Below are 24,485 nucleotides of genomic sequence, written 5' to 3'. Positions count from 1 at the left end.
GGGTGGCTCAGTTGGTTAAGCGACTGCCTTCGGCTCAGGTCATGATCCTGGAGTCCCGGGATCGAGTCCCGCGTCGGGCTCCCTGCTCGGCAGGGAGTCTGCTTCTCCCTCTGATCCTCCTCTCTCTCATGCTGTCTGTATCTCGTTCTCTCTGTCTCAAATAAATAAATAAAATCTTTTAAAAAAAGAAAGAGGTAGGTGGATTTTAATTTCATGAGCATGTTAGAACTTAGAAATTTCCTGGTGATTCACCCTAAATCTTTCTACTAGAAGTGAGACATTTAAGCAGTTCTTACAAATAACCTTGAAGATAAATATTATGAAGAGAAATGTGATTGTTTTGGTTTTTCTCTTCCATAATTAGACTTTCATCTTTAATGGCGTTTCATTTCCAAATCTTAGAATGATAGACAGATTTCCTTCTTAGTCTGATTACTAAGTGAAGTAAGTTGTCATAAATTTGACTGTCATTGTTGTAGCATTTAGACAAATTGCTTTTTGTCTTCAGTGACCAATTTTTTAAATTTATATTTTCATTTAGGTGCTAATACAATGATTTATTTTAGGTACTTCTCAGTCTGAAGTCAGATCTACATAAAGAATGCAAAGTTACTTCATAGAATTGCTTCGCTTAATAAACCTACCCATAGCCACGAGGGTACTCAAAATCACAACATTAACAATACACATTTTGTTCATCTGTTGTAACTCATACCATGTTCTAGAGACACAGATTTTACTTTACTTATTGGTTTCTGAAATTAGATGATTGTTATCAAATATGTTGGGTATTTTGGGATGGTTTTCTCTAGTTCTTATTCTTGATCAGATGCTGCTCAGATTTAATGGTGAAATCATTTGATGATTGTGATGAATCCTATAGTTTTTAGCAGATTCTGATACCTCCTTGATGCTCAGTCTGAATCATCCACTTGCTCCTGTGAGACTTCTGGCCATTAATCATCTGAAAAATATCATGAAAACATCAGAGGTTTGTGTCAAATAGCTTCATTTGTGGTATTTTTATCCTTATTGTGAACAGTGTGATTCTAGAATAAGAAATTGAAGTTACCAACTATAATTGATACTGTGTAATTACAGACATAAGATGAATAAAGCAGATGAGAGTGCACTGGATGAAGATTTAGGACCATACATGCCAGCAGCCAGCACTTTAACCTTTGTGTGCTCTAATAACAACTATCTTCACATGTTTCCACGTTGCAGATTATTAAAGTGTTTTCAGACTAGAATTTCTAGATCCTTTACAGAGGTTCGCAAATTATCTGAGAATGTTTTAGTTTTGAGATTTGACTTTGATAGTCTCAAGGTCAACATGAGTGTATTTGGGCACATGGGAATGAGAGCTTTTGGAACACCGTTCCATGATCTCAGTACCTGCAGTTGTATTTGTGTTTCACATTGTGGTGGCTGCAAGTAGTAAGTACAAAGGCTGACTTAATTTGTAAATAATGTCTTTATACCAAAATGGTATTTTATAAACACTTTGTAATGATTGAAATGAAGCAGTATTTTTCAGACTTAAGCCATTCAAACAATACCCTCACGATTTTTTGCTGTTTGCTTACTGCTGATACTATGTTCTAAAAATTTTTCTCCTGCTTTTAAATGGACTCTTTTTTTTTTTTTCATAGCCATCAAATCATGGGTTTGAAGAACTAATTGGTATAGATAGTTTACTGTAGTTACTATAATTGAAATGGGAGTGTTCATTTGTGTGATAATCTGAAATTCTCTTGTATATGTACTACTGTTTGCATATTTAGAAAGTTTCTGGAATAAAGAAAAGTGGTCCTAGAGTTGTTTCCCCATGGCACGTATTAATATAAACATGCTGAACTCGAACTTGTGTCATGGTTGGTAGAACCAGATTCACATCACAAGTAGAATTTAATTTCATCTAATCATAATTACCATAGTAAATTCATTTCAATTTGAGTTTTATTGGTTTTGCAGGGTTTTTAAATATTGGACTTAAAAATTTTTGTTTTGTATTTTTAATATTTTTATATTTTTGAGTCACTTAATTTTTAAAATGATCTGTAAATAATAAAAACAGCATTAGGATCTGTGAGAATGTTTCTTTAAAAATGGTTGATGTAGTACTCAGATTTATAATCTATTGCTTGATTTGATTCATTTCTGATCTGGCATAAGTTGTGTTTCACAAACTGCTGATAAGTATGTGTTACTGATTTTTTTTTGATAATTGAACTATTGAATACTGGTCTTTGTTGTGATGGGAAGATTCCAGTGTCTAGAATGAAAAAGGGATTCCTGGAAGCTCCTAATACTCCTGAAGCTGTTTTCAGCCTTCTTTTGCTCTTAATCCCTTCCTCCCCTGTCCTTTTCTGGATCTGGTTAGTTTTTCAATAAAGGGCACCCTTTAGGTTTAAGTATTGTAACTACAGTTACTGTCTTTCTCTGCATGCTTTGCTTTCACTTTCCCTTCCCCATCAGGGACAGAACATAGATTCTATTCTAAAATTTCAGATTTGGATATTTGGCTACTTGTCAACTCTAGAGAAAATTTTGGTGACATTTGATACAGCAGACTTGGACTTCAGTTTTGTGAATTCTAGGGATTTTGGTTTTATCTCCCAACAGAGTGACCTGTTACTTTTTTGTAGCATTATTTAGTTATATTTATTTCACCATCTGCAGGTAGGGATATATTTAGATTGGCTTGTAGTCTTACTTTTCCATTACTTTGAATGATTGTATGCTTTATTTTCTTTTGTTAATTAAGAAAAATAGGATCTCTTTTTGACAGACTGGCAACTGGCTTCTCAGCCGACGTCCTTGTAAAAATCTTGATAATGATGGCTAACTTTTAACGGTATTTACAATGTGTAAGGTCTTGTTCTAAGCACTGACATGTATTACTTCATTTTGTGGCAGTCCTTTGAGATAGGTACTATTATTAGCTCTATTTTATGGACGAGAATAGTGAGACCTGGAAAGGTTAAGTAACTTGTTGCAGGTCACACAGCTGGTAAGTGGTGGAGCTAGGATTTAAACCTAGATGTTCTGGTTCTTTAGTCTATGCACTCTCAATATCCGGGCTCTTATTTAACAAGTCAAACTTCTTAATGCCTAAATTGTGTTCGGATTATACATATTCTATGGTATTTTGAATAGAAACTGGGAAAAATTTGTACCAAATAATTACTCACCTAAAAAGGCCCTTTAGAGGTTACCTAGTTCAGTGCAAGTATGCTTGGAGTGTTTGAATTTGTGTCTAGGCCAGAGCCTGTATTTCTTGACTAATAATCTGGAGTGCTTTTCATAAAACTAAGCTTTCTTTCTAGTGTAAACTTTTAGGAGGTTTTGGCAACAACCAAATTTATGTATTTTTTTTCTCTTGCTTAGGAGAGTGTCGATGAGTCTTTCATAAAAGAAGCTGTTTTGACCCGATTAGGTGATGATAGCATAGATGTTGTTTTGTCAGCTGTAAACGCTTTTAAGGTGAGTGAATTTGTTGTTTGTTGAAACACACAATTTGTAAATATTTTCTTGCCCTTCCCAGGTGATTCTCTGCTCTAGGCAGGAACATATTTGGAAATTATTCCTTCATTGGAAATTTGTTCTCTTGAGAGCATAGACTTAAGCGTGGTTAAGGAAAGCTCATGGGAAAAATTAGACTGCACAGCTTTTTGTATATGGAAGTTTTTCAAAAGGGAGAAGCACTTTGTGAATTTTTATCGATAGTAAATACCTTGGGATCATGGAAAATTGTCTCATAAATGCCACTTTGGAGAAATTACTCTCATAAAGCTTTGAAATTATATGAGGACTGTTGGGAGATAAATTCTTTATAATTCATTATTTTTTAAAGTTCATTTAACAAGCATCATATGTATCTGAAGCAAGTGAAAATTTACTTATGTACGTTTCTTCCCCTTTAGATTTTCAAACAACACTTTAGTTTGGAAGTAACGGTTTCAAATCTTCTCAACCTCTTTCGAAGAGCAGAACTTTCAAAAAATAGAGAATGGTATATATTCATTTCTCCTCCTATTTTGAATTGACAAAATTCTATATCAGTTTCAGTTTTATTTATTTTTTTTCTTTACATTTTTGCATCTTATAATTTAGTTACATGGCCCTTTGGTCATGGTAGTGGAATGGTTCATAATGTAACTCTTGCATTATAAAAAGAATTAGGGTTTGTGGGGGTTCATTATAATATTCTCTGTGTTTGTAATTTTTCTTAATCAAATGGAGAGAGTATATAATGGGTGACGTAAAACTGAAATCTGGAAAGTAGGATGGGAAGTAGTTTTAATTTTCTGCTTTATATAATTCTATACAAGGATAGTATATTACTTTATAATTAAAAGTAAACATACTAAAATAAGCTCAGAGGCACATGGTCACCTTCTGTAGTGTTTGATGAGCTCTAGTTATTTCATTTTTGGCATTTCTAAGCTTTTTGCACGGAAAAAAAATGACTTAAGCTCTTTAGGGGAGGAGAGCATGTCTTACAGATTTTTGTATCTGTCATATTTAGTTCTTAGCACATACTGTGTGTTCAGATAGTTCTTTAACTTATGAGTGAATCCCTGATTTCTGGTGGAGTTGAGATACATTGTGAGATACATGTTTTATGTTAAAATTAACCTAATGATTTCTCAAAAAAAAAAAAAAAGATTTGACAGAATTAGCAGTTTAATTACTGTCCCAAATAGCTCCCTTATTAGCATGGATTTTGACTGATTGTCTAGGTGTCTCTGAATAACATGTTTGGTGAGGAGATCAGGATAGTGTCAGTTGAGTGGGAACAATGTAATAATTTTTTGCTGAATTTAAGTTTCTAATGGGTCTCTCAACCAAATGTGTTTGTGTCTCAGGTATAAGGTACTTGAGGTAGCAGCAGACATATTAATTAAGGAAGAGATACTGAGTGAAAATGATCAGTTGTCAAATCAGGTGGTGGTGCATTTGCTGCCATTTATGATTATTGTTAATGATATGGAATCCGCTGATACGAAAATTGCTATATATTTATCGAAATCAGGAATTTGCTCTCTGCACCCTATATTAAGAGGCTGGAAAGAAGGTAAGAAATTCGGTTGCCTTTGAGGGAAAAAAAAAACACTTTAAAAAGAAGATAAGTACAATTAAAAGTTGGCTCTAATCATTATTTGAAATCATGCTTGCTATGATCTGTGTCAGGAAGATTTTTAAAAATTTTTGCCAAGGTCAAAAACCTATAGTTGACTCTTGAACAACACAGGTTTGAACCACACAGATTCACTTAAGTGCAGGTAATTTTTGATAAATACAATACCTTTTCTCTTCTTTATGGTTATTTAAATAGTACTTTTTTCCCCTGTAGATTACATTATTATAAGAATACAGTATATGACACATATAGCATATAAAAGATGTGTTAACTGTTTATATTATGTTATGTTGAGGCTTCTAGTCAATAGTAGGCTATTAGTAATTAAGTTTTTGAGGAGTCAAAAGTTATATTCAGATTTTCGACTGTGTTGGGGAAGGGCATTGGCAACCCTATCCCGCATGTTTTTGGACAGTCAACTACTATGAAAAGGAGGCTGACCCACAGATTCAGAATTGGATAAAAGGAAAAATAGCAAACCTTCATAGGAAAACTAAAACTTTTGCCTAAATTTCTTACTCTGCAGAATTCTTTAGGTGAGTATTGGTGATATAAGGGTCCTCTGTGTTTTGTTTTGTTTTGTTTTGTTTTTAACAGCTCTTGAAAATGTGATTAAAAGCACAGAGTCAGGAAAACTAATTGGTGTAGCAAATCAAAAGATGATTGCATTATTGGCTGACAACATAAGTTTAGGGGATCCTTCTTCAATGTTAAAGATGGTATGTATGCTGTCAGAGACCACCCCTGGACTTGTTATAATTTTATTAGATTCTCAGTGTTTGCTTTACTAGATTTTTTAAAATAATTTTGCATTTTTTTACTACTTTGTTATGCTTTAAACATGTATAGTGTTACATAGTATATTCTGCAGATTGTTTAAAATCTTTTACATTTTATATTACTTTTTTGTGGTTTTACATTGGACTAGTAAGAATAGTGTGTACTTCTTTGCTTTCCTGTTTCCTGTCATTTAAAATATAAAGTCATATTTTTTGTTAAAATAGCATAATATCTAAAAGGATTTTTTTTTCTTTTTTGCATTAGTAAATAAACCTTTGTCAAGGTATGAGATGTATAATTTTAAAGCATTTATCCAGTTGCCAGATGTAATTATGTTCATTATAATTCTGAAATTATTTTATTATTACTTAGAAATCAGTGCTTGCGACTTTTTAAAGGCTTTATATTTGTCATCTCACTTTAAATGTAAAATACATAATAGGTAGGTCTGAGGTAGAAAAAATTGTTTTATTTAAATCTAAAAAAAAAAAAAATTGTTTTATTCAAACTAAGAGCTACCAGTAATGGAGTACGTTTATTTTTCAAGGTGGAGGATTTAATAAGCATTGGGGAAAAGGAGTGCTTTAGCCTGAAGCAGAAAGTGACTTTTCACGTGATCATGGCTGTGCTTGTTTCTTGCTGTTCATCTTTAAAAGAAACTCACTTTCCATTTGCGATAAGAGTCTTCAACTTGTTGCAGAAAAAAATAAAGAAGCTTGAAAGTGTCATTACTGCAGTGGTAAGGAGTGCAAAGTCTCTGGAACATTGAGTAAAGTGGCAGCCAGGCTTGTTAATCACAGCAACACTGAAAACTGGGGGCTGAAATGCTAAATCTTTGGATACTAGGGGTGAAATGTGAAACAGCCTTGGGTAGCAATAGGTAGTGAATTAGAAAATTTAATTGAATTATAGAATTTCAGGGTTGTGATGTTTTGTACCTGATAGTTGACTCTCCCCTGTATTTATTGAGTAATTATCTGAGTTATACTTAACTACCCTTTGTGATGAAGAATTCACTAGGCTTGTTAGTGCTTGAACAAAATATTACTTCATTCTGTTGTTTAAAAGAATTGATTTTTTTTTAAAGATTTTATTTATTTGAGAGAGCGTATGCTCGAGGGGAGGTGTAGAAGGAGAGGGAAAGAATCTCAAGCAGACTCCCTGCAGAGCACAGAGCCGTGTGTGGTATGGTCGCATGATCCTGAGGTCATGACCTGAGCCAAAACCAAGAGTCGGACGTTTAACTGAACCACCCAGGTGCCCCAAGAATTGATCTTTTGTATTATTTTAATATTACATCAGATTTGGATCTCACCAGCTTACTATTGTCTTTGACAGTATTGGCTAAGGAACATGTTTCAGTTGTTTGTATTTTTACCTAGTATCACATCCTGAGGTAATACGGTTATTTCTTTTAATATTTTTAATAGTATTTTGTTTTTATCTGTCCTCCAACGTTCAGAGGGCTCCTCATTTTAGGATTTGCTGAACGAATTACATCTTTCTTACATTTACATAAGTTCTAGCCATAGTCATTGTTACCTAAAATTATGTAAACTTTAAAAGCATGAATCTTCGGAGCTCCTGAGTGGCTCAGTTGGTCAAGCATCCAGCTCTTGGTTTTGTCTCCGGTAACAATCTCAGGTCATGGGATAGAGCCCCGCCTTGGGTTCTGTGCTCAGTGTGGAGTCTGCTTTAGATTCTGTCACCCTCCCTTCTGTTCACGTGTGCTCTCTTTCTCTGTTGCTCTCAAATAAATAAATAAAAATCTTAGGAAAAAATATAAAAGAGTGAATCTTCATATTTTAAAAAGTAGCCCAGATAAGCCCTTCTTAATTTCTTTCTTTTGTAGAATGTGATAACCTGAATGGTGTTTGCCCTTGATGTTAGAAGTGTGAACAAATGGAGTGTTTTGTATATGTGCAGATAATATGCTGTTTTATATTTAGTACCCTTTCTGGGAGTCCTGAGTCTCTTTCCAGTTGTAGCAGCACATTGAGCCAATGAAATCCCTCACTAGAGACATTTTCTCAAAAGTCTGGCTTTGGGTTATTTTCCTTCTAAATTACTACTTTGCACTCTCCTGTACAGAGTCTCATTTATCATTTTTCTTCATGTTTTCTCATGCTGCTTTTTAGTATCTAGAGTATAATTTCAAACACCCTCACATTTTGCTACTTGTTTAGAACTATTTCCAAGTTTGGAGATTTTACTGTGCACCCTCTTCAGACTAGAAGTGTGTGACATGAGAAAGGTCCTTTTAAGGGTCTCCTGGAACTCCAACTCCTTTCTGTGTAGAAATGTGCCACTAGATAAACACAATTTATATGGATAACATTTGTTTTTAGATATGTTTCAAGAAAATATAGATAAAATGAAGCTGTGGATAATTTATTTGTATCCTTCTTTTGTAAATAGTGATGGTCGAACCTCTCTACAAATTTGGTTAAAGCTAATAATCCTCTCCTCACTTAAATGCACAGAGAGACAAAATTTTGCATATTACCCAATCATTTATCCATTGCAGGTCCTCTGAGTATAACCCATGTTCAGAACTCCTTCATATTTATGCTCTTTGTTTCCTTTACCATTTCAGGAAATCCCCTCAGAATGGCATTTTGAGCTGATGATGGACAGAGAGATACCAGTGGAACTGTGGGCACATTACATAGAGCAGCTGAACACAGCCCGGCGTGTTGCTGTGGAAGACTCTGTTTTACTCATATTTTCACTGAAAAATTTTATTCATGCACTAAAGGCTCCTAAATCTTTTCCTAAAGGTAGGACAAAGTGTGACTTTTGAATGTGATACTCTAGAAAACTGAATTATTGTCTCCACAACTATTCTTTGTCTTGAGTGAAAATTCCCACCAGTGTGTTCACATAAGTTTATTCATCGTTTCTCTTTCTCTTCATGTCCATGTAGATGATATATGGTGGAATCCCGAACAGCTGAAAGAAGACAGCAGAGCCTTTCTGCACTTGTTTATTGGACTCTTTGAGATGATACTCAGTGGTGCTGATGCCATTCATTTTAGGGTTCTGATGAAACTTTTCATAAAGGTACTAGGCTCATCTTTTTCAGGCGTACTCTTCCTTTTAGAAGATGGAGCAGAGCATTTTAGTTATGGCAGTTTTTAATGAAAATGAAAGTAGATTTTTAAACAGTGAAGCGTATGTGGTGATATACACGGGCCCCATGAAGTAGCGGTATCATCATGACACCAGTCAGTAGGCCAGAGACTAACATTACCGCATGCCTACTAGTGTGTTAGGCCTATGATGTATTTACTAATCACAATTCCATTACCAGGGAGAAACTGCTATTCAGGGGGGTGAGTTAGCATATGCAACTCAGTTAAGAAATTTCAGTGACCTCCGTATTGCCAGGTCCAGCGGTCAAGTCTCTGTTCTTGTCTCACTGACCCCTCTCAGCAGCATTTGACACCGTTGGTGACGCTTATTCCATCTTGGAATTCTTTCTTAATGAGGCTTCCCCAGCATCACGCGTCTTGGTTTTCTGCTTATTTTGTTTCTTGTGTTGTTATTGTTGTTCAGTGTGTTCAAATGCAAAGTTATAGCGAGTCCTTTGGATTCATTTACATACTTCTCATTGGTTAAAATAAGTATGGAAAATTTTAAGTCATGGGACAAGGCAAATCCTTGCAACAAAGTATTTGTTTTCTGTAATTGTACACTAGTGAAAAGAGGCTTTGAAACCAACTAAATGTGAGTAAAAATTAAACTTCACTGTCGTTTGTTTATTTAATTTAGGTGCATCTAGAAGACATTTTTCAGTTATTCAAGTTCTTTTCTGTTTTATGGACATACGGGTCTAGCCTTTCAGATCCACTTAACTGCACTGTAAAAACAGCACTGCAGACTCAAGCTCTTTATGTAGGTTGTGAGATGCTCTCTGCTCAGAAGGCACAGAATAAACATCAGCTGGCATCTGTATCTTCTCCAGGTATCGTGAGTAGCCTGTTATGTTCTGTCATGGCCAACTTTAATGCTTTCTCTACATGTAGTTTATGTAGGTTGTAGTTGGGAGAATGTCTTTTTTAATTTTTTTTTTTAAATAGTGCGTGCACTCTCTCTGCTCTCTGTGTATGTGTAATTTATCTATATACATGTAAATTATTATGTATGTATAAATTGTATATATGTATATATAAATTACTTTTTTTTTTTACATTTTATTTATTTGAGAGAGAGGGCGCATGCACCAGCAGGTGGGGAGGGGCAGAGAGAGAGAGAGAAGCAGACTCCCCTCTGAGCAGGGAGCCAGATGTGGGGCTCGATCCCAGGACCCTGAGACACTTAACTGACTGAGCCACCCAGGGGCCCCTATATAAACTACTTCTAATCACCAAAATAGTGGAAATGGCAGATGATTAATCATGGGTTGTTAATATCCAACTATTGATGTTCTGTGTTTCAGCAGTACAGGGTTATATGGAGAAGCCAGGCCATTTAATATAGTTCTGTATTCATCTGACTATTTATAAAATGGGTCTCCACTCAGCCTTTTTGGATTTGTCTCTTTTATCGGGTATAAGTCATTTTCAGGTTGGGCACTCACTAATAAAATACCCCCAAATTATATTTTTTGATAAAGTGAAATTTGCAAATTTTGCAAAAGATGCAGAATTTCATGAAGTTGATGAGCATGATATTGAAAACTACCTTACAAGCTACTGACAAATCAGAGAATCTGGTAGAATTAGACCCTGTGGTGATTAAAGATGAGAGAACTGATAAGGATGATGGATATGATTGATAAACTGGAATATTTTAATGTCAAAGGAATAAGAGTGGCCCTTGGGAAATTTGAAGGTGTTCTAGATTTTTTTTTTAATTCTAAAACTGCTTTTTATAAATGTTCTGTGAAAGTAAAGTGAATGATATATGCTCTTCCCAAAACAGTTTCTCAGTGTTTATCTTTCATTAGCTCTGTGAAAGAGCACATAATTGTAACCAAAATTTTGTTAAATACAAGGTAACGTACATACATAGATTTCAAGTTTTACTTACAAAATAAAATCCCATGAATATAATTATTTCTTTACTATAAAATTGCAGTCTGTGTTTTTAGGTAACTTACTTTAAGAAGGTTTTTTCAGGGTTTTTTCCCCCTTTGGATGAGAAGACCCTCCTGTACATTTTTTAAACTTTAATTCTTTAATAAAAATATTATTATAAGTATTACAAGTATTCTATAGTAATACTTTATATAAAAATTTATTTTAAAATGTAGACTATTCCGTTGTATGGAAATAGCATGATTTATTAAAATGGTTATTTTCTGTTAAATTTGGGAGTTTTCATAAAGGTATGTATATTTTATTTAGAGGTCATAACTATTTTGATTTTCTAATTAAGTATGAAATGTCTGTTATCTTTTGGTATCAAAGGCAGTGGTTCCTGAGGAATGTAAGTCTCCAGGACCAAAAAACTTAACTTTTCCCCAGTTTTGCTGCAAGATAGGCTCCCTGCCTCCCCCTGCTGCCTTGTCATCTGTCACCTTCCTTCTTCCTAAAGTGTTTTTGCATTTATGCTGCTTAGAAATGTAACAGTACTGCACTGAAAACAGGAGAGATGCACCTTGTTCTACTGGGAAGCTCAAGGACTGTGCACTAGAGTCCCAAGGGGCCTAAAGTGGAAGGTCATTTAGCCATTGCACCTGTCTTCCGTGCTCTCTTCTCTGTGTATGCAGTGAGCTTCTATGCATACCTTGTCTGTGAGGAGTCCAGGAAGTGTTGGCTGGTACTTCTTTTAATCTGTTTACAAAAAACGTTATGCCTTTCAAAAGAAAAAGGTATTGCCATATTAATATAGTATGGTGTTATATGAATTAAGTCTTTATCAGTGGCTTGGGAATCTAACCACCGTTTACTACTTTCTGTGCAGATACTTATTCCAGCTCAGTCTTACATAGAGGAAATTTTATTAGATGAATAAACATTTAACCTCATTTGTAAAAAGATGTAGACTGCCTATGGTTTTTTAATACCTGATCAATATAGTAAATTTATTTATATATTTAAAACCAGAGCTCAGTATTTGTTTTTCAATTTTTATGTAAAATATGCTATTTTAAATCTAAATAAAATGAGTTGGGAGAATGAAGTCACATAGATTTTAAATGGAAGAATATTCCTAAGAGTTGATTGTTTAAATAAGGTAGTTTTTGCTTACCTTGAGTTCCAGTACATTACTTGAACAAAGTACTTAGTACTTTGAATTTGTTTTATACAGGGAATTTTAGCAAATAGTATCTTGGCCTGAAGCTGCCCTTTGTGTGAATTCAACTTTACAGCTATTTGTTTCTGACTTTATGAGTTAACATTACAGAGACCAGGAAAGATTTCCAGTTTTCAGTTTACCTTCTCAGAAAAGTTCAAAAATTTGTTGAGCTCTTAGCATTCCAGAAGTGGAATATATGGAATGGATCATTATTAGCAAAGTAAAAGTCGCCACAACTTGTCTCAGTAGATAGCACAGAATAAAGCTTAAATAACTAATAACCATAAAAGGAATTTAGGTATCTTTTTATCCCAAAGACATCTTTTCAAGAAACCCCAATCCAGTTGATCTTATGGATGCATTCTATCAGATTTTTGAAGCAGGTTTTTCGGTGCTGTTGAACTGAGCAGGGCATAGAATGAAGAAAAGCTTCCAGATGATTTGTCTAAAACAAGCATAACATTGAAAATTGAGAGTGCTTCCAGACAAAAACAAAATTAATAGTCCAAGTTGCTTTGAATAATAATGCAAAGTTTCTAAATATTTGCAAATTGAGTCCAGCATATTTTTAAAAAGCAACCATGTGCATTCCAACAATAGAAAATTGGTTCAAGGGGCGCCTAGGTGGCTCAGTTGGTTAAGCGACTGCCTTCGGCTCAGGTCATGATCCTGGAGTCCCAGGATCGAGTCCCACATCGGGCTCCCTGCTCGGCAGGGAGTCTGCTTCTCCCTCTGACCCTCCTCCCTCTCATGCTCTCTGTCTCTCATTCTCTCTCTCTCAAATAAATAAATAAAATCTTTAAAAAAAAAAAAAAAGAAAATTGGTTCAAAATAACAAACTCTTAATACAATTGGCCATATCAGTGTTAAAGGAGAAAGTCCATATCATTTTCTAAAGAACTAAAAAGGCATTAGATAATAATCATTACTTCTAATTAAGTGACAGCAAAATAAGAGTGATGTAATAAAAATACTTCTCAAATTAAAAGCTAGCATTTTCACTGCAGAGTTGGGGAAACAAAAGCATTCCTGTTAAATTCATCACTATTATTGGATTTCGTTCTAGAAGTAGTAGTTGGCAGAAGTAGCTGTTTCAGATACTGACGGAATGTATGAATGATAAAGCTGTAGAATTCTTAGGTGGATTATTAAATGGGACATCTGGCTAGCCATTTGGAAACATAAAAAGTTTGACTCCAATCTTATTCCTTAGACAAAAATTTCATGTGAACTAAAGATTACACATTAAAACACACACACACACACACAACTTAGCTCTAGCATTAGAAGAGAACATGTAGTACATGTGGCCTCTCTAAATATGGAGATAGACACTTCAACAACTCAGTGTGGGGAGGGCCTCTCTAAGCAACATACAAAACTAGAAGAAAAATTAGACTAATTTCTCCATTAGAAACTCAAACATCTGTTAAAGACAAAATATTTGCAAAGCCTGATGCACAATGGGTAGTTTACTCTGCATACTTACAAGGATGTATTTACAGAGGTGTTTGTTGTAGCAGTTGTAATGCTGAAAGACAAAGAGCAACTGAACTTTCACCAGTAAGATACTGGTTTAAAAAATACAGAAAATACAGAAAACCGTACAGTTTTAAAAGAATGATTTAATTTAGATACACACACTTACGTGGAAAACACTTCAAAATAAATTGAGATGTGATCGTTCCTGTGTGTCTGTGAGTGTACATCGTGTGCCCTGCTCTCATTTGTGTGTTTTCAAAAGGATATACTAGCATATATCTAACATTTTGCTAGAATAGTAAACAGACAATGAATGGTCTTCGGGGAGAATTTCAGTGAGGAGGAAAACTTCGACATACCCTTTGGTACTATTTAAGTTTTGTACTGTTTCAGTTTTTTAAATTGCTTAATTTTTTTCCCTTTGGTTTTAGTGGTGATATCTCTACTCATTAATCTGGGAAGCCCCATAAAAGAAGTACGAAGGGCCTCCATTCTTTGTCTCCAGGCCCTCTGTGGAGTGACGTCTCAGTTCCGTCTGCTAATAGATCATTTGGTTCCTAAAACAGAGGAGATCATCTCAGATGCCACCTATGTTGCTCAGGTAAACTCATCAGCAAAGATTGATCGTGTGCACATGCCTCTGTATACCTGTGAACAGTTTCGTCCTTTCTTGACATTTTGCTTTGTAGGGATTTTGATCGACTTAAGTCACTGAATTTAGAAACTGATGTCAATATCTGCACAACTTTCTCCTCCCGTTTTTAAAAGATAGCAATACAGTGTTTCAGTTCTGCTTTGCTTTCTTTGGCTAAAAGGTCAGTATTTGGCTTTTGATAGTAAGCTAACTTAGAGGTATTGATACTATTTCCTGTTAAGATTTCAAGGGGAAATGAAAAATGATTATCAGTATCACGTGATTTGGAAAAGCATCTTCCATATTAGTACATTTAGCCTTTGTAGTTCTGTAACCCTTTTTTATCCATTTTTTTTTTTTTTTTTTTTTGGTGTCCTAGGATTTAGCTACTTTATTTGAGGAACTACAGAGAGAAAAGAAACTGAAATCTCATCAGAAGTTATCTGAAACTTTGAAAAACCTACTTAATTGTGTATATAGTTGCCCATCTTACATTGCAAAAGATTTGGTGAAAGTACTTCAGGAAGTCAACAATGAGGTATGTGCAATTCACATGGCTTATACATTCTATGTAATGTTACTAAACACTATTGTATTGGCTCATGAATGAGGAAGACATTTGCAGGAGTTACAAATATGCACTCAGAAGTGAAAATTTTCTTTCTAATTTGGGAGGGGAGAAGTGTTGAGATGTAGAAACAGAGGACACAAAAAGTAAGTATTGGTGTTTTTTTTTTTCCATTTTAAAATTGTGTGTTATCCCTACTTAATCATTTACTTGATTTGAAGTGAATTTTAAAAAAACGTGGGGAGAAACACTGAAGATGCAATGCTGAGAAAACTGTGTCTTCTGGTGGAAATCCTCCACAAGGTAATATATTTGGACATAAGAGTGAACATTCCAGAATCCTTTGTTCATTCATAAAATGTGTGTGGTTGAACATTTTTATAGGGGAAAACCCATAGCTTTCATTATTTTGTCAGGGAGGCCTGTGATACAAAGGAGGTTGTGAAGCACTTGTTTTTATGTGACGTCATGTGTGATCAGCAAACTGTTCGAAAAGAGTCTGGATGCTTCACCAGTCTTGGACTGACTACCATCTGGAGAACTAAAGCAGGGGTACAGTGGAGTGAAAACCGCATAATTAGATTTTCCTGGTGGCAGCAAACAGATGGCATTTATCAGCTTTGTGTCATCCCTTGTAGTTTAAACTAGGAATTGACCGTCTTGTTCTGTGAAGGACCAAATAGTAAATACTTGAGGCACTGTGGGCTCCACAGTATTTCTTCTTGTAGGTGCTCGGCTCTGCCATTGTATTGTGAAAGCTGGAGCCAGTTATGTAAACAAATGAACTTGGCTTTGTTTCAATAAATAAAATTTACAAAAACAGGTAGTCCTCTGGATTTGGCCCACAAGCCATAATGTGCTGGCATTTGATATAGTTATTAAAGACCTCACATACATAATTTGGAAGTTCTGTTTGAGGAAACATGCAGTATTTTAGAGAAAGCTAAAATTTATTTTTGTGGTCTAAAACTTTAGTTTGTATTGTTGTCAAAAAGTCTTGGGACACCTGCAGATTACTCCTCATCTCTGAAAGGTTTAGAGCTTTTGACCATTATAAACTGAACTATCAGAGGGGACCTGAATGCTTAATTGGATTAAATAGCCTTCCTCATGTCCAAGGGATCATCTTTATTTGGGTTTTTTCTCCAGGCTAAGCTCCCAGTCTTGCAACATCCTATCTTTGGGTGTCTTTGTAAAGCAAGCAAAAATATGTCAATATAGATAACTGTTTGCTAATAAATTTCCCAAACTTTAGATGGTGCTTTCTCAGCTGTTGCCTATGGCTGAACAACTGTTAGAAAAGATCCAGAAGGAACCGACAGCTATCCTGAAAGATGAGGCCATTATTTTACATCTCACTCTGGGAAAATATAATGAATATTCAGCTTCCCTTTTACATAAGGACCCAAAGAGTCTAGATATATTTATAAAAGCTGTGCATACAACAAAGGAACTTTATACAGGAATGCCAACCATTCAGATAACAGCTCTTGAAAAGGTCAGTGACTTTTTTCAGAAACTGAAGTATGTTCAAGCTCTTAAAATTTTGTAATGTTTTACTTGGAGAAGCTAAAGTGGACTGGACATATTTTAAAAGGAATATGATCTGTTCGGCCTGCTTTTGCAAAATTGAGTGATACACATGTGTGATAAAACTATTTTAGCTGACAAAATGGGAACAATATTACATTGTAAGAAAGAACAGTATAAAGGTCATTTTTGGAATTCACCATTTGTTGAGCTCAATTGCCTTTTTTCTACCTCCTCTAGATTACAAAGCCATTTTTTGCAGCTATATCAGATGAAAAAGTTCAGCAGAAGCTTTTGCACATGTTGTTTGATTTATTGGTGAATTGTAAAAATTCACATTGTGCTCAGACTGTTGGCAGTGTTTTTAAAGGGGTAAGTTGCAAACTTTCTATAATTTATTAACGTTTGTTCTCTTCCAAGTGACAACCATGTTTAACCACCCTCTGATTCCAGGGCTCTTAGGTCATATGTTAGCATTAATAAGAATCATGGACAAGTAGCTCATAGAGAAGTGCATAATCAAAATTATAAGTATTCACCACTATTTTTATTTTGTGAAATATTTATTGTTTTAACCAGATCGGGTATGTGTGTTAGTTTGGATCTTACTCAGATGGGATCTACCTGTTTCATGCAAGGATGTTCAACGGGGTACAGGTTATAGGTAATTTAAATAGTTGTTTGATGACGCATATATAATGGAATTGAGCATCTGCTTGTTGGTTTATATATATTAAAACATAGCTGTACATCAGAACAACCACTTAGTTACTTTGTTTTGTTGTTTAAAAACACAGAAAACAAGTTCACAAAAATAGGTAATAGTATGGGGAAGTCCCAGTACCCAGATTCAGCAGCTCTCAGAATTTTAACATATTTTCTTAGATTTCTAAGATGCGAATTTCTAAGTGAAACAAATTAAGGTGCAGAGCAGTGTGTATACTACACTCCTGTTTGTGTGTTGTTGTTTTCATCTTTATACAGCTGTTAGGATATGGAAAAGAATATATAGTCAGTGGCATTTGCCTTTGGGGATTGGTTTGGGCTCTAGAGTCCTAGGAAAATGTGAAAGTGGACATGGACATTTTCACTGTTACTTTTTAAGTCAACATTTATTTCTCTAATTTTATCCCGTGGACGTGTATCATCAGTCATTCTTCCTTCATATTTCAGATTTCCGTTAATGCTGAACAAGTCAGAATAGAACTGGAGCCACCAGACAAAACGAAGTCCTTGGGCACAATTCAGCAAACAAGAAGACAAAAAATGCAGCAGAAGTAAGAGCTAGGAGTGCAGTGAGAACATGCCATTCATTCCCCAGGCCCCATTATGATTTTTTGATACCCATCAATTTGGCATGAATGGGTATGGTAATTTTTGCTTTGCACTGATAATACTTGCTTTTCCAATATTTTCTCTCTTTCCCAGAAAATCACAAGATCTAGAATCTGTTCAGGAAGTTGGAGGTTCTTACTGGCAAAGAGTAACCCTCATCCTAGAATTACTGCAGCACAAAAAGAAACTCAAAAATCCTCAGATACTGATACCGACTCTTTTTAATCTGCTGTCAAGGTACTGACACTTGCCTTTGCCTTTGATCTATGAGAGAAAAGGATTCTAATTCATGCACATCTTAACATTCTTTTTTAAATATAGTCTTTTCTTACTTAACTAGTCTAAAATAAAGCAAGTTAAGTACTATAGTTGAAAGATTAAAAGAAAGGTGTTAGGTACCCATTGTCTGTGCCCCAAACGGATCTTCCTCCTGTGTTGTATAGTGAATGGCCATTCCCCGTATAGCCTGCTTCTTAACTTTCAGCACCATGTCCTTGGGGCATCCTTACTTTAAAAGATGAAGTGTGAAACTTGCAATGTTTTTTAGGTGTGAATTACCAGATAGCTGTAGTTGTATGCCATTGTATTGTAGATATTTGTTTTTGTCTGAAAAGGAACGCTTTTGTTTTTTTTTTAAGATTTTATTTATTTATTTGAGACAGAAAGAGAGAGAGAGAGAGCACATGAGAGGGGGGAGGGTCAGAGGAAGAAGCAGGCTCGCTGCTGAGCAGGGAGCCCGATGCGGGACTCGATCCAGGGACTCCAGGATCATGACCTGAGCCGAAGGCAGTCGCTTAACCAACTGAGCCACCCAGGCGCCCAAGGAACGTATTCTTAAGGTTGTCCTCTAAGATTTCAAATAGGTTGATGGAAAGTGCAACAGAGAGGAGAGAGAAAATTTGACATTAAGCACCTGCCCGTATGAGAAAAAAAATCAATTAGAATCTTGATCTTTTTTATAGACTATGTTTAATTAATATTTTAGTTATTTCTAATTAAATATGTGTTCTGGGCAGTGGTCATTAATGCATCACTGAAATTGTGTAACTTTCATTTCCCATTATGTCTTTTCCGGGGGGTCCTGAAGGAGTTTAGAACCTCTGCCACCAGAGCAGGGAAATATGGAATACACCAAACAATTAATTCTTAGTTGTTTGCTCAACATCTGCCAGAAACTCTCTCCAGATGGTGGCAAAATACCAAAGGGTATGTACTTTGTTGGAAGGAAAGGTGGAAGGATTACTTGCTATTGCGTGTGAATGTACCTACCACTTAGAGGTTTATTTTTTTTCTCATCGCTGTAGATGTTCTTGATGAGGAGAAGTTCAATGTGGAATTGATCGTACAGTGCATCCGTGTTTCAGAGATGCCGCAGACCCATCACCATGCCCTTTTACTTTTGGGTACTGTTGCTGGAATATTTCCTGTAAGTATTAATGATTTGAGACTTCAGCAAATATTTTGATATTTTCTTTCTTCATTGGAAATGCATAGGTGCTCACTGGTCTGAATTCAGTGGAATTTGGGTCTTATTGGTGGGACTCTCAGTCCTGTCTCTTAATAGCTGAGGCAGTGTAAGCTGGTTCTTGCTAAACTTCGGGTCCTCTTTTTGTAAAGTGGCAATAATAGTAACCTTCTTCATAGGATTATTGTGAGGATGTGACTGAGTACTTTATGGTTTGCACTCAGGACAGAGCCTGGCACCGTGTAACTGATAAGTGGTAGTGTTAGTGTTATTTGAAAAAAATTACCATCCCATTATCCTCAGACAGCCTTCATCCAGTGAGTTGAGAAAAAGTAATTTGATTATTTAGACATCTCAGAGAAATGTTCCTTAGAAGTACATCTTTTGAAGATTGAAATTTTTTTCCTGTTGGGGATTTAGGTCACAGATTCTTAACCTGGGGTTCTCTGTGAGTTTAGCAGATCTTTCAATATACTAACATCATGTGCTAGATTTTATGCATATAGTATTTTTTTCCTTGGAGGAAGAGAGTCACTAGCCCTCAGAGGAGTTGATAATCTAGAAACAATTAAGAATCATTGATATTTTTTCTTTGCTTTTATTGAAATATAGTTCATACACCTTATAATTCATTTAAATAGGTGTCCTATTCACTGGGGTCAGTATGTTCACAAAGTTGTATAAACATCCACCATTACCTACTGCCAGAACATTTTCATCGCCCCCAAAAGCCCCATACTCATTAGCAGTCACTCCTCATTCCCTCTATCACTACAGTTTCCGCCCCTGGCAACCATTGATCTACTTTCTCTCTGTAGATTTACCTATTCTAGACATTTCCTATAAATGGAATCCTACTATATGTGCCCTTTTTAATGCTTGACTTCTTTCACTTAACGCAGTGTTTTCAAGGTTCATCCGTGTTGAAGCTTGAATCAGTATTCCTTTTTATGGCCAAATAAAATTCCATTGTATATATATACCAGATTTTGCTTATTTGTTTGTCAGTTGATGGACATTTGTTTCTACTTTCTGGCTGTTGTGAATTATGCTGCTGTGGACATTTATATATGAGGTTTTGTATGAACATGTTTTCACTTCTCCCTGGTGTATACCTAGGAGTGGAATCGCTGAGTCAGAAGTTAACTTTAATTTTCTGAGAAACTGCCCTGGATGTTTTCCAAAGCATCTATATAATTTTGTACCCACCAGCAGTGTATGAGAATTCTAATTTCTCCAAATCCTCACTGCTAGTTGATTTTTTTTTTTTTCTTTTAAGTTGTCCTAGTGTGTGTGACGTTTCTTATGATTTGGATTTTGCATTTCCCTAAATGCCTAATGTTGAGCATCTTTTCATGTGCTCATTGACCATTTCTTTATCTTTGGAGAAATGTCTTTGGGAATCCTTTCCCCATTTTTAAACTGGGTTTCTTCTTTTATTGCTGGGTTATAAGGAATCATTGATATTTGGTGTGCTTAAAATGGAAAATGCTGAAAGATGTGTTTTCTTTCAGGATAAAGTTCTACACAATATCATGTCTATTTTTACATTTATGGGAGCCAGTGTCATGCGTCTAGATGACACTTACAGTTTTCAAGTTATTAATAAGACAGTGAAGATGGTTATTCCAGCACTTATTCAGGTAAGCTGTCTTTATACCATCAGTAGTTTTTTGGTTTTTTAAGTATGCTCCATACCCAACTTGGAGCCCAGCACAGGGCTTGAACTCACGACCCTGAGATCAAGACCTGAGCTGAAATCAAGAGTCGGACGCTTAACCGACTGCGCCACCCAGACACCCCAGTATTTTTTTTTATCTTAAAATTTTTACGTAGTATGAAAGTAGAAGTAAATAAGTGACATTAAAAGCCTTTCTGAAATGCTCAGGTATTTGTGCTTCTTAAATTTCAGAATAGTAAAGCTAAGAATTAGTCTTAGTAACAATGTCCTTCCCAAAAATATGAATAAATATGCATAGCTGGTTCTGCTGTGCTAAAAGGGTGTAACTGTACATGTGTCTTAATGTTACTCTGACAAAGTGAATTTAAATTTGCTGTATATTTCAGGACATTGCAGTTGGATAATACCCTTACGCAGGTCGATGAAGATAGGACATTTTAGAGCTACAGTGGCAAATTTGTTAACATGCAATTCAACAAACATTTTCCAGGCGTTCTCTAAGGGCCATGTACTTAGAGATGATTGAGTCTCTGCCAGTAAGGATATACCATTTGAAACTAAAAAGCAGCTTTAAAGATGAAAGAGCTTGGTCATCTGCTTGAATTTTCTGTTTACCTCCACCTGTTCTTAATGTCTTCCTCACATTATTGACCATTCCAGGGATGACCATATTCAGCACCATCTCCTTTTAATCTTGGTATTAGGTTGGTATTCTCTGTGTCCAACAAGACGGCAAGTATGGGACACAGATGTTAAAAGAAAAATAACTATGCATCCGTATCATATATGCTAGTTGAATAGGTCAGTGCTAGAAGAGTTCAGAATAAAGGACAGCAGCTATGGGCCAGGAAGACCACAGTTTTATAAGAAATAGAATTTGAACTGATACGAATGAAGGACAGGATTTGCTTAATGAAATGGCAAGGTCCAGGAATGTATACAGTGTGTGTGTGAAGAATGTACTGTAGATTGATTTGTGGAGTGTAGGGTGTTGAGACAGAAGTAGAGGGCATTGGTTCATTCATTCTTTCATTCAACAACCATATTTGGAGTATCAGTTCCAGAGTTAAGTGGTTTGAATGTTATTCTGAAAGCAACAGGGAGTTGTTGGCCTTTTTTGTGCTTTGCTTATGTAGATTACACCCATTCTTCTCCTGGCAGAACACAAATCCTGCTTGATGTGTGCAGGCTTCCAGTTGGCCTGAGAGCAGACTTGTTTTAAGTGCCACATACTTGGCATCTGTCATTCAGGACCTCCTGTTGCTATCTTTCCCCACGTGAATCTTGTTCATACAGACGATAGATCTTCTTTGGGGCCGGGCTCACATCCTACACCTTGTATTCCCCTCGGGGCCATATAGTGCCTAGGACGTAATCTGTACTTACTTAGTATTTACTAATAGGTCCTTGATTATTCACGTTCTTTTGATTACTTTTTTGGGGCACATCTGAAGGCCTTTCCATGTCCACCTGAAAACTTCCTTGTGAAGGGTTATTTGCTCCTACTCACTGTCCCTGCTTGCTGTTTCTGCAGTCCGATGGTGGAGACTCTGTAGAAGTCACAAGAAACGTGGAAGGAGTCGTGGTGAAAATCATTAACGTGTTTGTGGACGCTCTGCCCCATGTTCCAGAGCACAGGCGCCTGCCCATCCTTGTTCAGCTTGTCGATACATTAGGTGCAGAGAGATTCCTCTGGGTTCTCCTCCTCCTGCTTTTTGAACAGTATGTCACTAAAACAGTGCTGGTGGCTGCCTATGGAGAAAAGGTCAGAGTATAGGGTAGGGTGACTAGAAGGAAATGTTGATGTTTCACATGCACTTTGGGATATTTCCCAGTTTATGTGTGGGGCCAGTGATGCTTATGTCTGTTACTTAACAGTACTCGCTCAGAACTGTTTTTAAAGATGTTTTTGACATTCTTTACAATTGCTTTCAGAGCCTGTGGCACTCTAAATACCCGCAGTAGCAACAGATCATTTGCTGTGGGTGATTTGACTTTCCTACAAACTGGTCTGTAGTGCCATGTTAGGTGGTTCTTTTTTAAGCCTAACAGAGTACAGCTGTAAAGTAATTAAACTGTGTCTCTTGAAAATGGTTTTGAAGGCATTTCATGGAGAAAGGGAGGAGTGTCAGGATCATCAAAATTGTTAACAACACTGGTGATTGTTTTAAAGAGCCGTGTTTACATAGATGAGGGCAGAACTTCTAGGTCAAGGACTGATTTTAAATGACTTTTTAGACATAGGATCTGGGAATAGATCTAGAGCTACCCTAAGTAAAGGAGCACATTCAGTTCTGCTAGAAATCACAATGCAGATTTTCCTGGAATTATGCCCACATAGTTCTCATGAATTGGCTTTTTTATGTAGGACACTTAGTAACTCATTCATCTGCTGATACACATGACCGTAAGGAACAATATGTAATGCCTTTGCACGCTAAGAAATATTTTTAAAATATTTCCCTAACGTGTACTTACTAACATAAATTTGATAGGTATAGTTTTATTACTTATTTCTCTTCTCTATACAGGACGCTATTTTAGAGGCAGACACTGAATTTTGGATTTCAGTCTGTTGTGAATTCAGTGTCCAACATCAGATACAAAGCTTGATGAATATTCTTCAGTACTTAATAAAGCTGCCAGAGGAAAAAGATGGTAAGCATAATCAGGTGTTAATTATTGTTTAATCTGAAAGATCAAGAGAAGCAGAAGACCATGCAGGTTATTATCCTTAGCGCACATAGTACATCTTTAGAAGGGTTTTTTGCAAGTAACAATTTTTAATTTAAATGTATGTGTGTCTTCTCAAATCCTTAGGGAAAATAGAAAGTAGGACTTCTACTCGCCTCTCCTCACACACACATTGGCTTTTATACTTCTGTGCTTTTGTGTGGATGTGTTGGCTGTGGAGTGTTAACAGGTGTACAGGATGCATTGGTAAAATGACAGCAAGTTAGGAGGAACTTATTAGCTGTCTCTTGTCTTTCCATTAAAATATTTGTGAAGACACAGGAAGAGAAAAAACAACACAACTTTGGTAACTAAATATTAAAATGTTAGGGACGCCTGGGTGGCTCAGTTGGTTAAGTGGCTGCCTTCGGCTCATGTCATGATCCCAGGGTCCTGGGATCAAGCCCCACGTCTGGCTCTTTGCTCAGCAGGGACCTGCTTCTTCCTCTCCCTCTGCCTGCCGTGCCCCCTGCTTGTGCTCTCTCTCTCTTACTCTCTGTCAGATAAATAAATAAAAGCTTTAAAAATAAATAAGTAAATATTAAAATTTTACTGTATATATGAGTCTTGAAACAAATTCCACTAATTGCATCACCAATGAGACTGGTTTAAGAAAGGGTTTGATGTGTTCTTAGTTCTCTGCCCTTTGAAACAGTAGCAAGGAGCATTGGAAAGAAGATACTAAGGACTCCGTGGGGACTATTTTCTGTATGGCTAGCTGTTTTGGCCAGGCAGTGGCTTGTCTGATCCTACAGTCTGCTTAGGTCTGGCAGGAACAGACCAGCCTGGAGAGCTCTATGTAGTGACCTGTTTATGGAGGAAGTCTTCAGTTTGAGTCACTCTCTAGGGCAATGTTTTTTAAATGGCCTGCTGTGGACTCCA

The 24,485-nt window shown here is 36.1% G+C and overlaps 1 protein-coding gene and 1 long non-coding RNA gene across 9 annotated transcripts in view; one reads left to right on the top strand and one right to left on the bottom strand.

Annotated features, from left to right (window-relative positions):
- Positions 1-24,485, top strand: part of HEATR1 (HEAT repeat containing 1) — a 47,806-nt gene that overhangs the window by 9,873 nt on the left and 13,448 nt on the right. For all 8 annotated transcript variants that reach the window (XM_081824321.1, XM_031033503.2, XM_006738268.3 and 5 more), the window contains 20 exons: positions 884-991; positions 3,394-3,489; positions 3,930-4,018; positions 4,875-5,083; positions 5,747-5,868; positions 6,477-6,668; positions 8,526-8,709; positions 8,856-8,992; positions 9,704-9,896; positions 14,089-14,258; positions 14,671-14,829; positions 16,115-16,357; positions 16,630-16,761; positions 17,563-17,666; positions 17,818-17,961; positions 18,812-18,930; positions 19,029-19,150; positions 20,704-20,832; positions 22,405-22,635; positions 23,402-23,528. In XM_081824321.1, the coding sequence (XP_081680447.1) occupies positions 884-991; positions 3,394-3,489; positions 3,930-4,018; positions 4,875-5,083; positions 5,747-5,868; positions 6,477-6,668; positions 8,526-8,709; positions 8,856-8,992; positions 9,704-9,896; positions 14,089-14,258; positions 14,671-14,829; positions 16,115-16,357; positions 16,630-16,761; positions 17,563-17,666; positions 17,818-17,961; positions 18,812-18,930; positions 19,029-19,150; positions 20,704-20,832; positions 22,405-22,635; positions 23,402-23,528 (3,010 nt within the window). The remainder of the gene's footprint in view (positions 1-883; positions 992-3,393; positions 3,490-3,929; positions 4,019-4,874; positions 5,084-5,746; positions 5,869-6,476; positions 6,669-8,525; positions 8,710-8,855; positions 8,993-9,703; positions 9,897-14,088; positions 14,259-14,670; positions 14,830-16,114; positions 16,358-16,629; positions 16,762-17,562; positions 17,667-17,817; positions 17,962-18,811; positions 18,931-19,028; positions 19,151-20,703; positions 20,833-22,404; positions 22,636-23,401; positions 23,529-24,485) is intronic.
- LOC145722236 (uncharacterized) lies at positions 14,611-19,092 on the bottom strand. Its single transcript, XR_014146353.1, has 2 exons — positions 18,994-19,092; positions 14,611-18,637 (listed from the first exon to the last, which is right to left on the bottom strand). It is a non-coding gene; the product is annotated as an uncharacterized LOC145722236 (long non-coding RNA).

This window comes from Leptonychotes weddellii, chromosome 6 (genome assembly GCF_054177405.1).
Source record: "Leptonychotes weddellii isolate Sample4059 chromosome 6, ASM5417740v2, whole genome shotgun sequence".
Classification (NCBI taxonomy): Eukaryota; Metazoa; Chordata; class Mammalia; order Carnivora; family Phocidae; genus Leptonychotes; species Leptonychotes weddellii.
The sequence above is the reverse complement of the archived record's forward strand: the minus strand, read 5'-3'. Positions and strand labels throughout refer to the sequence as shown.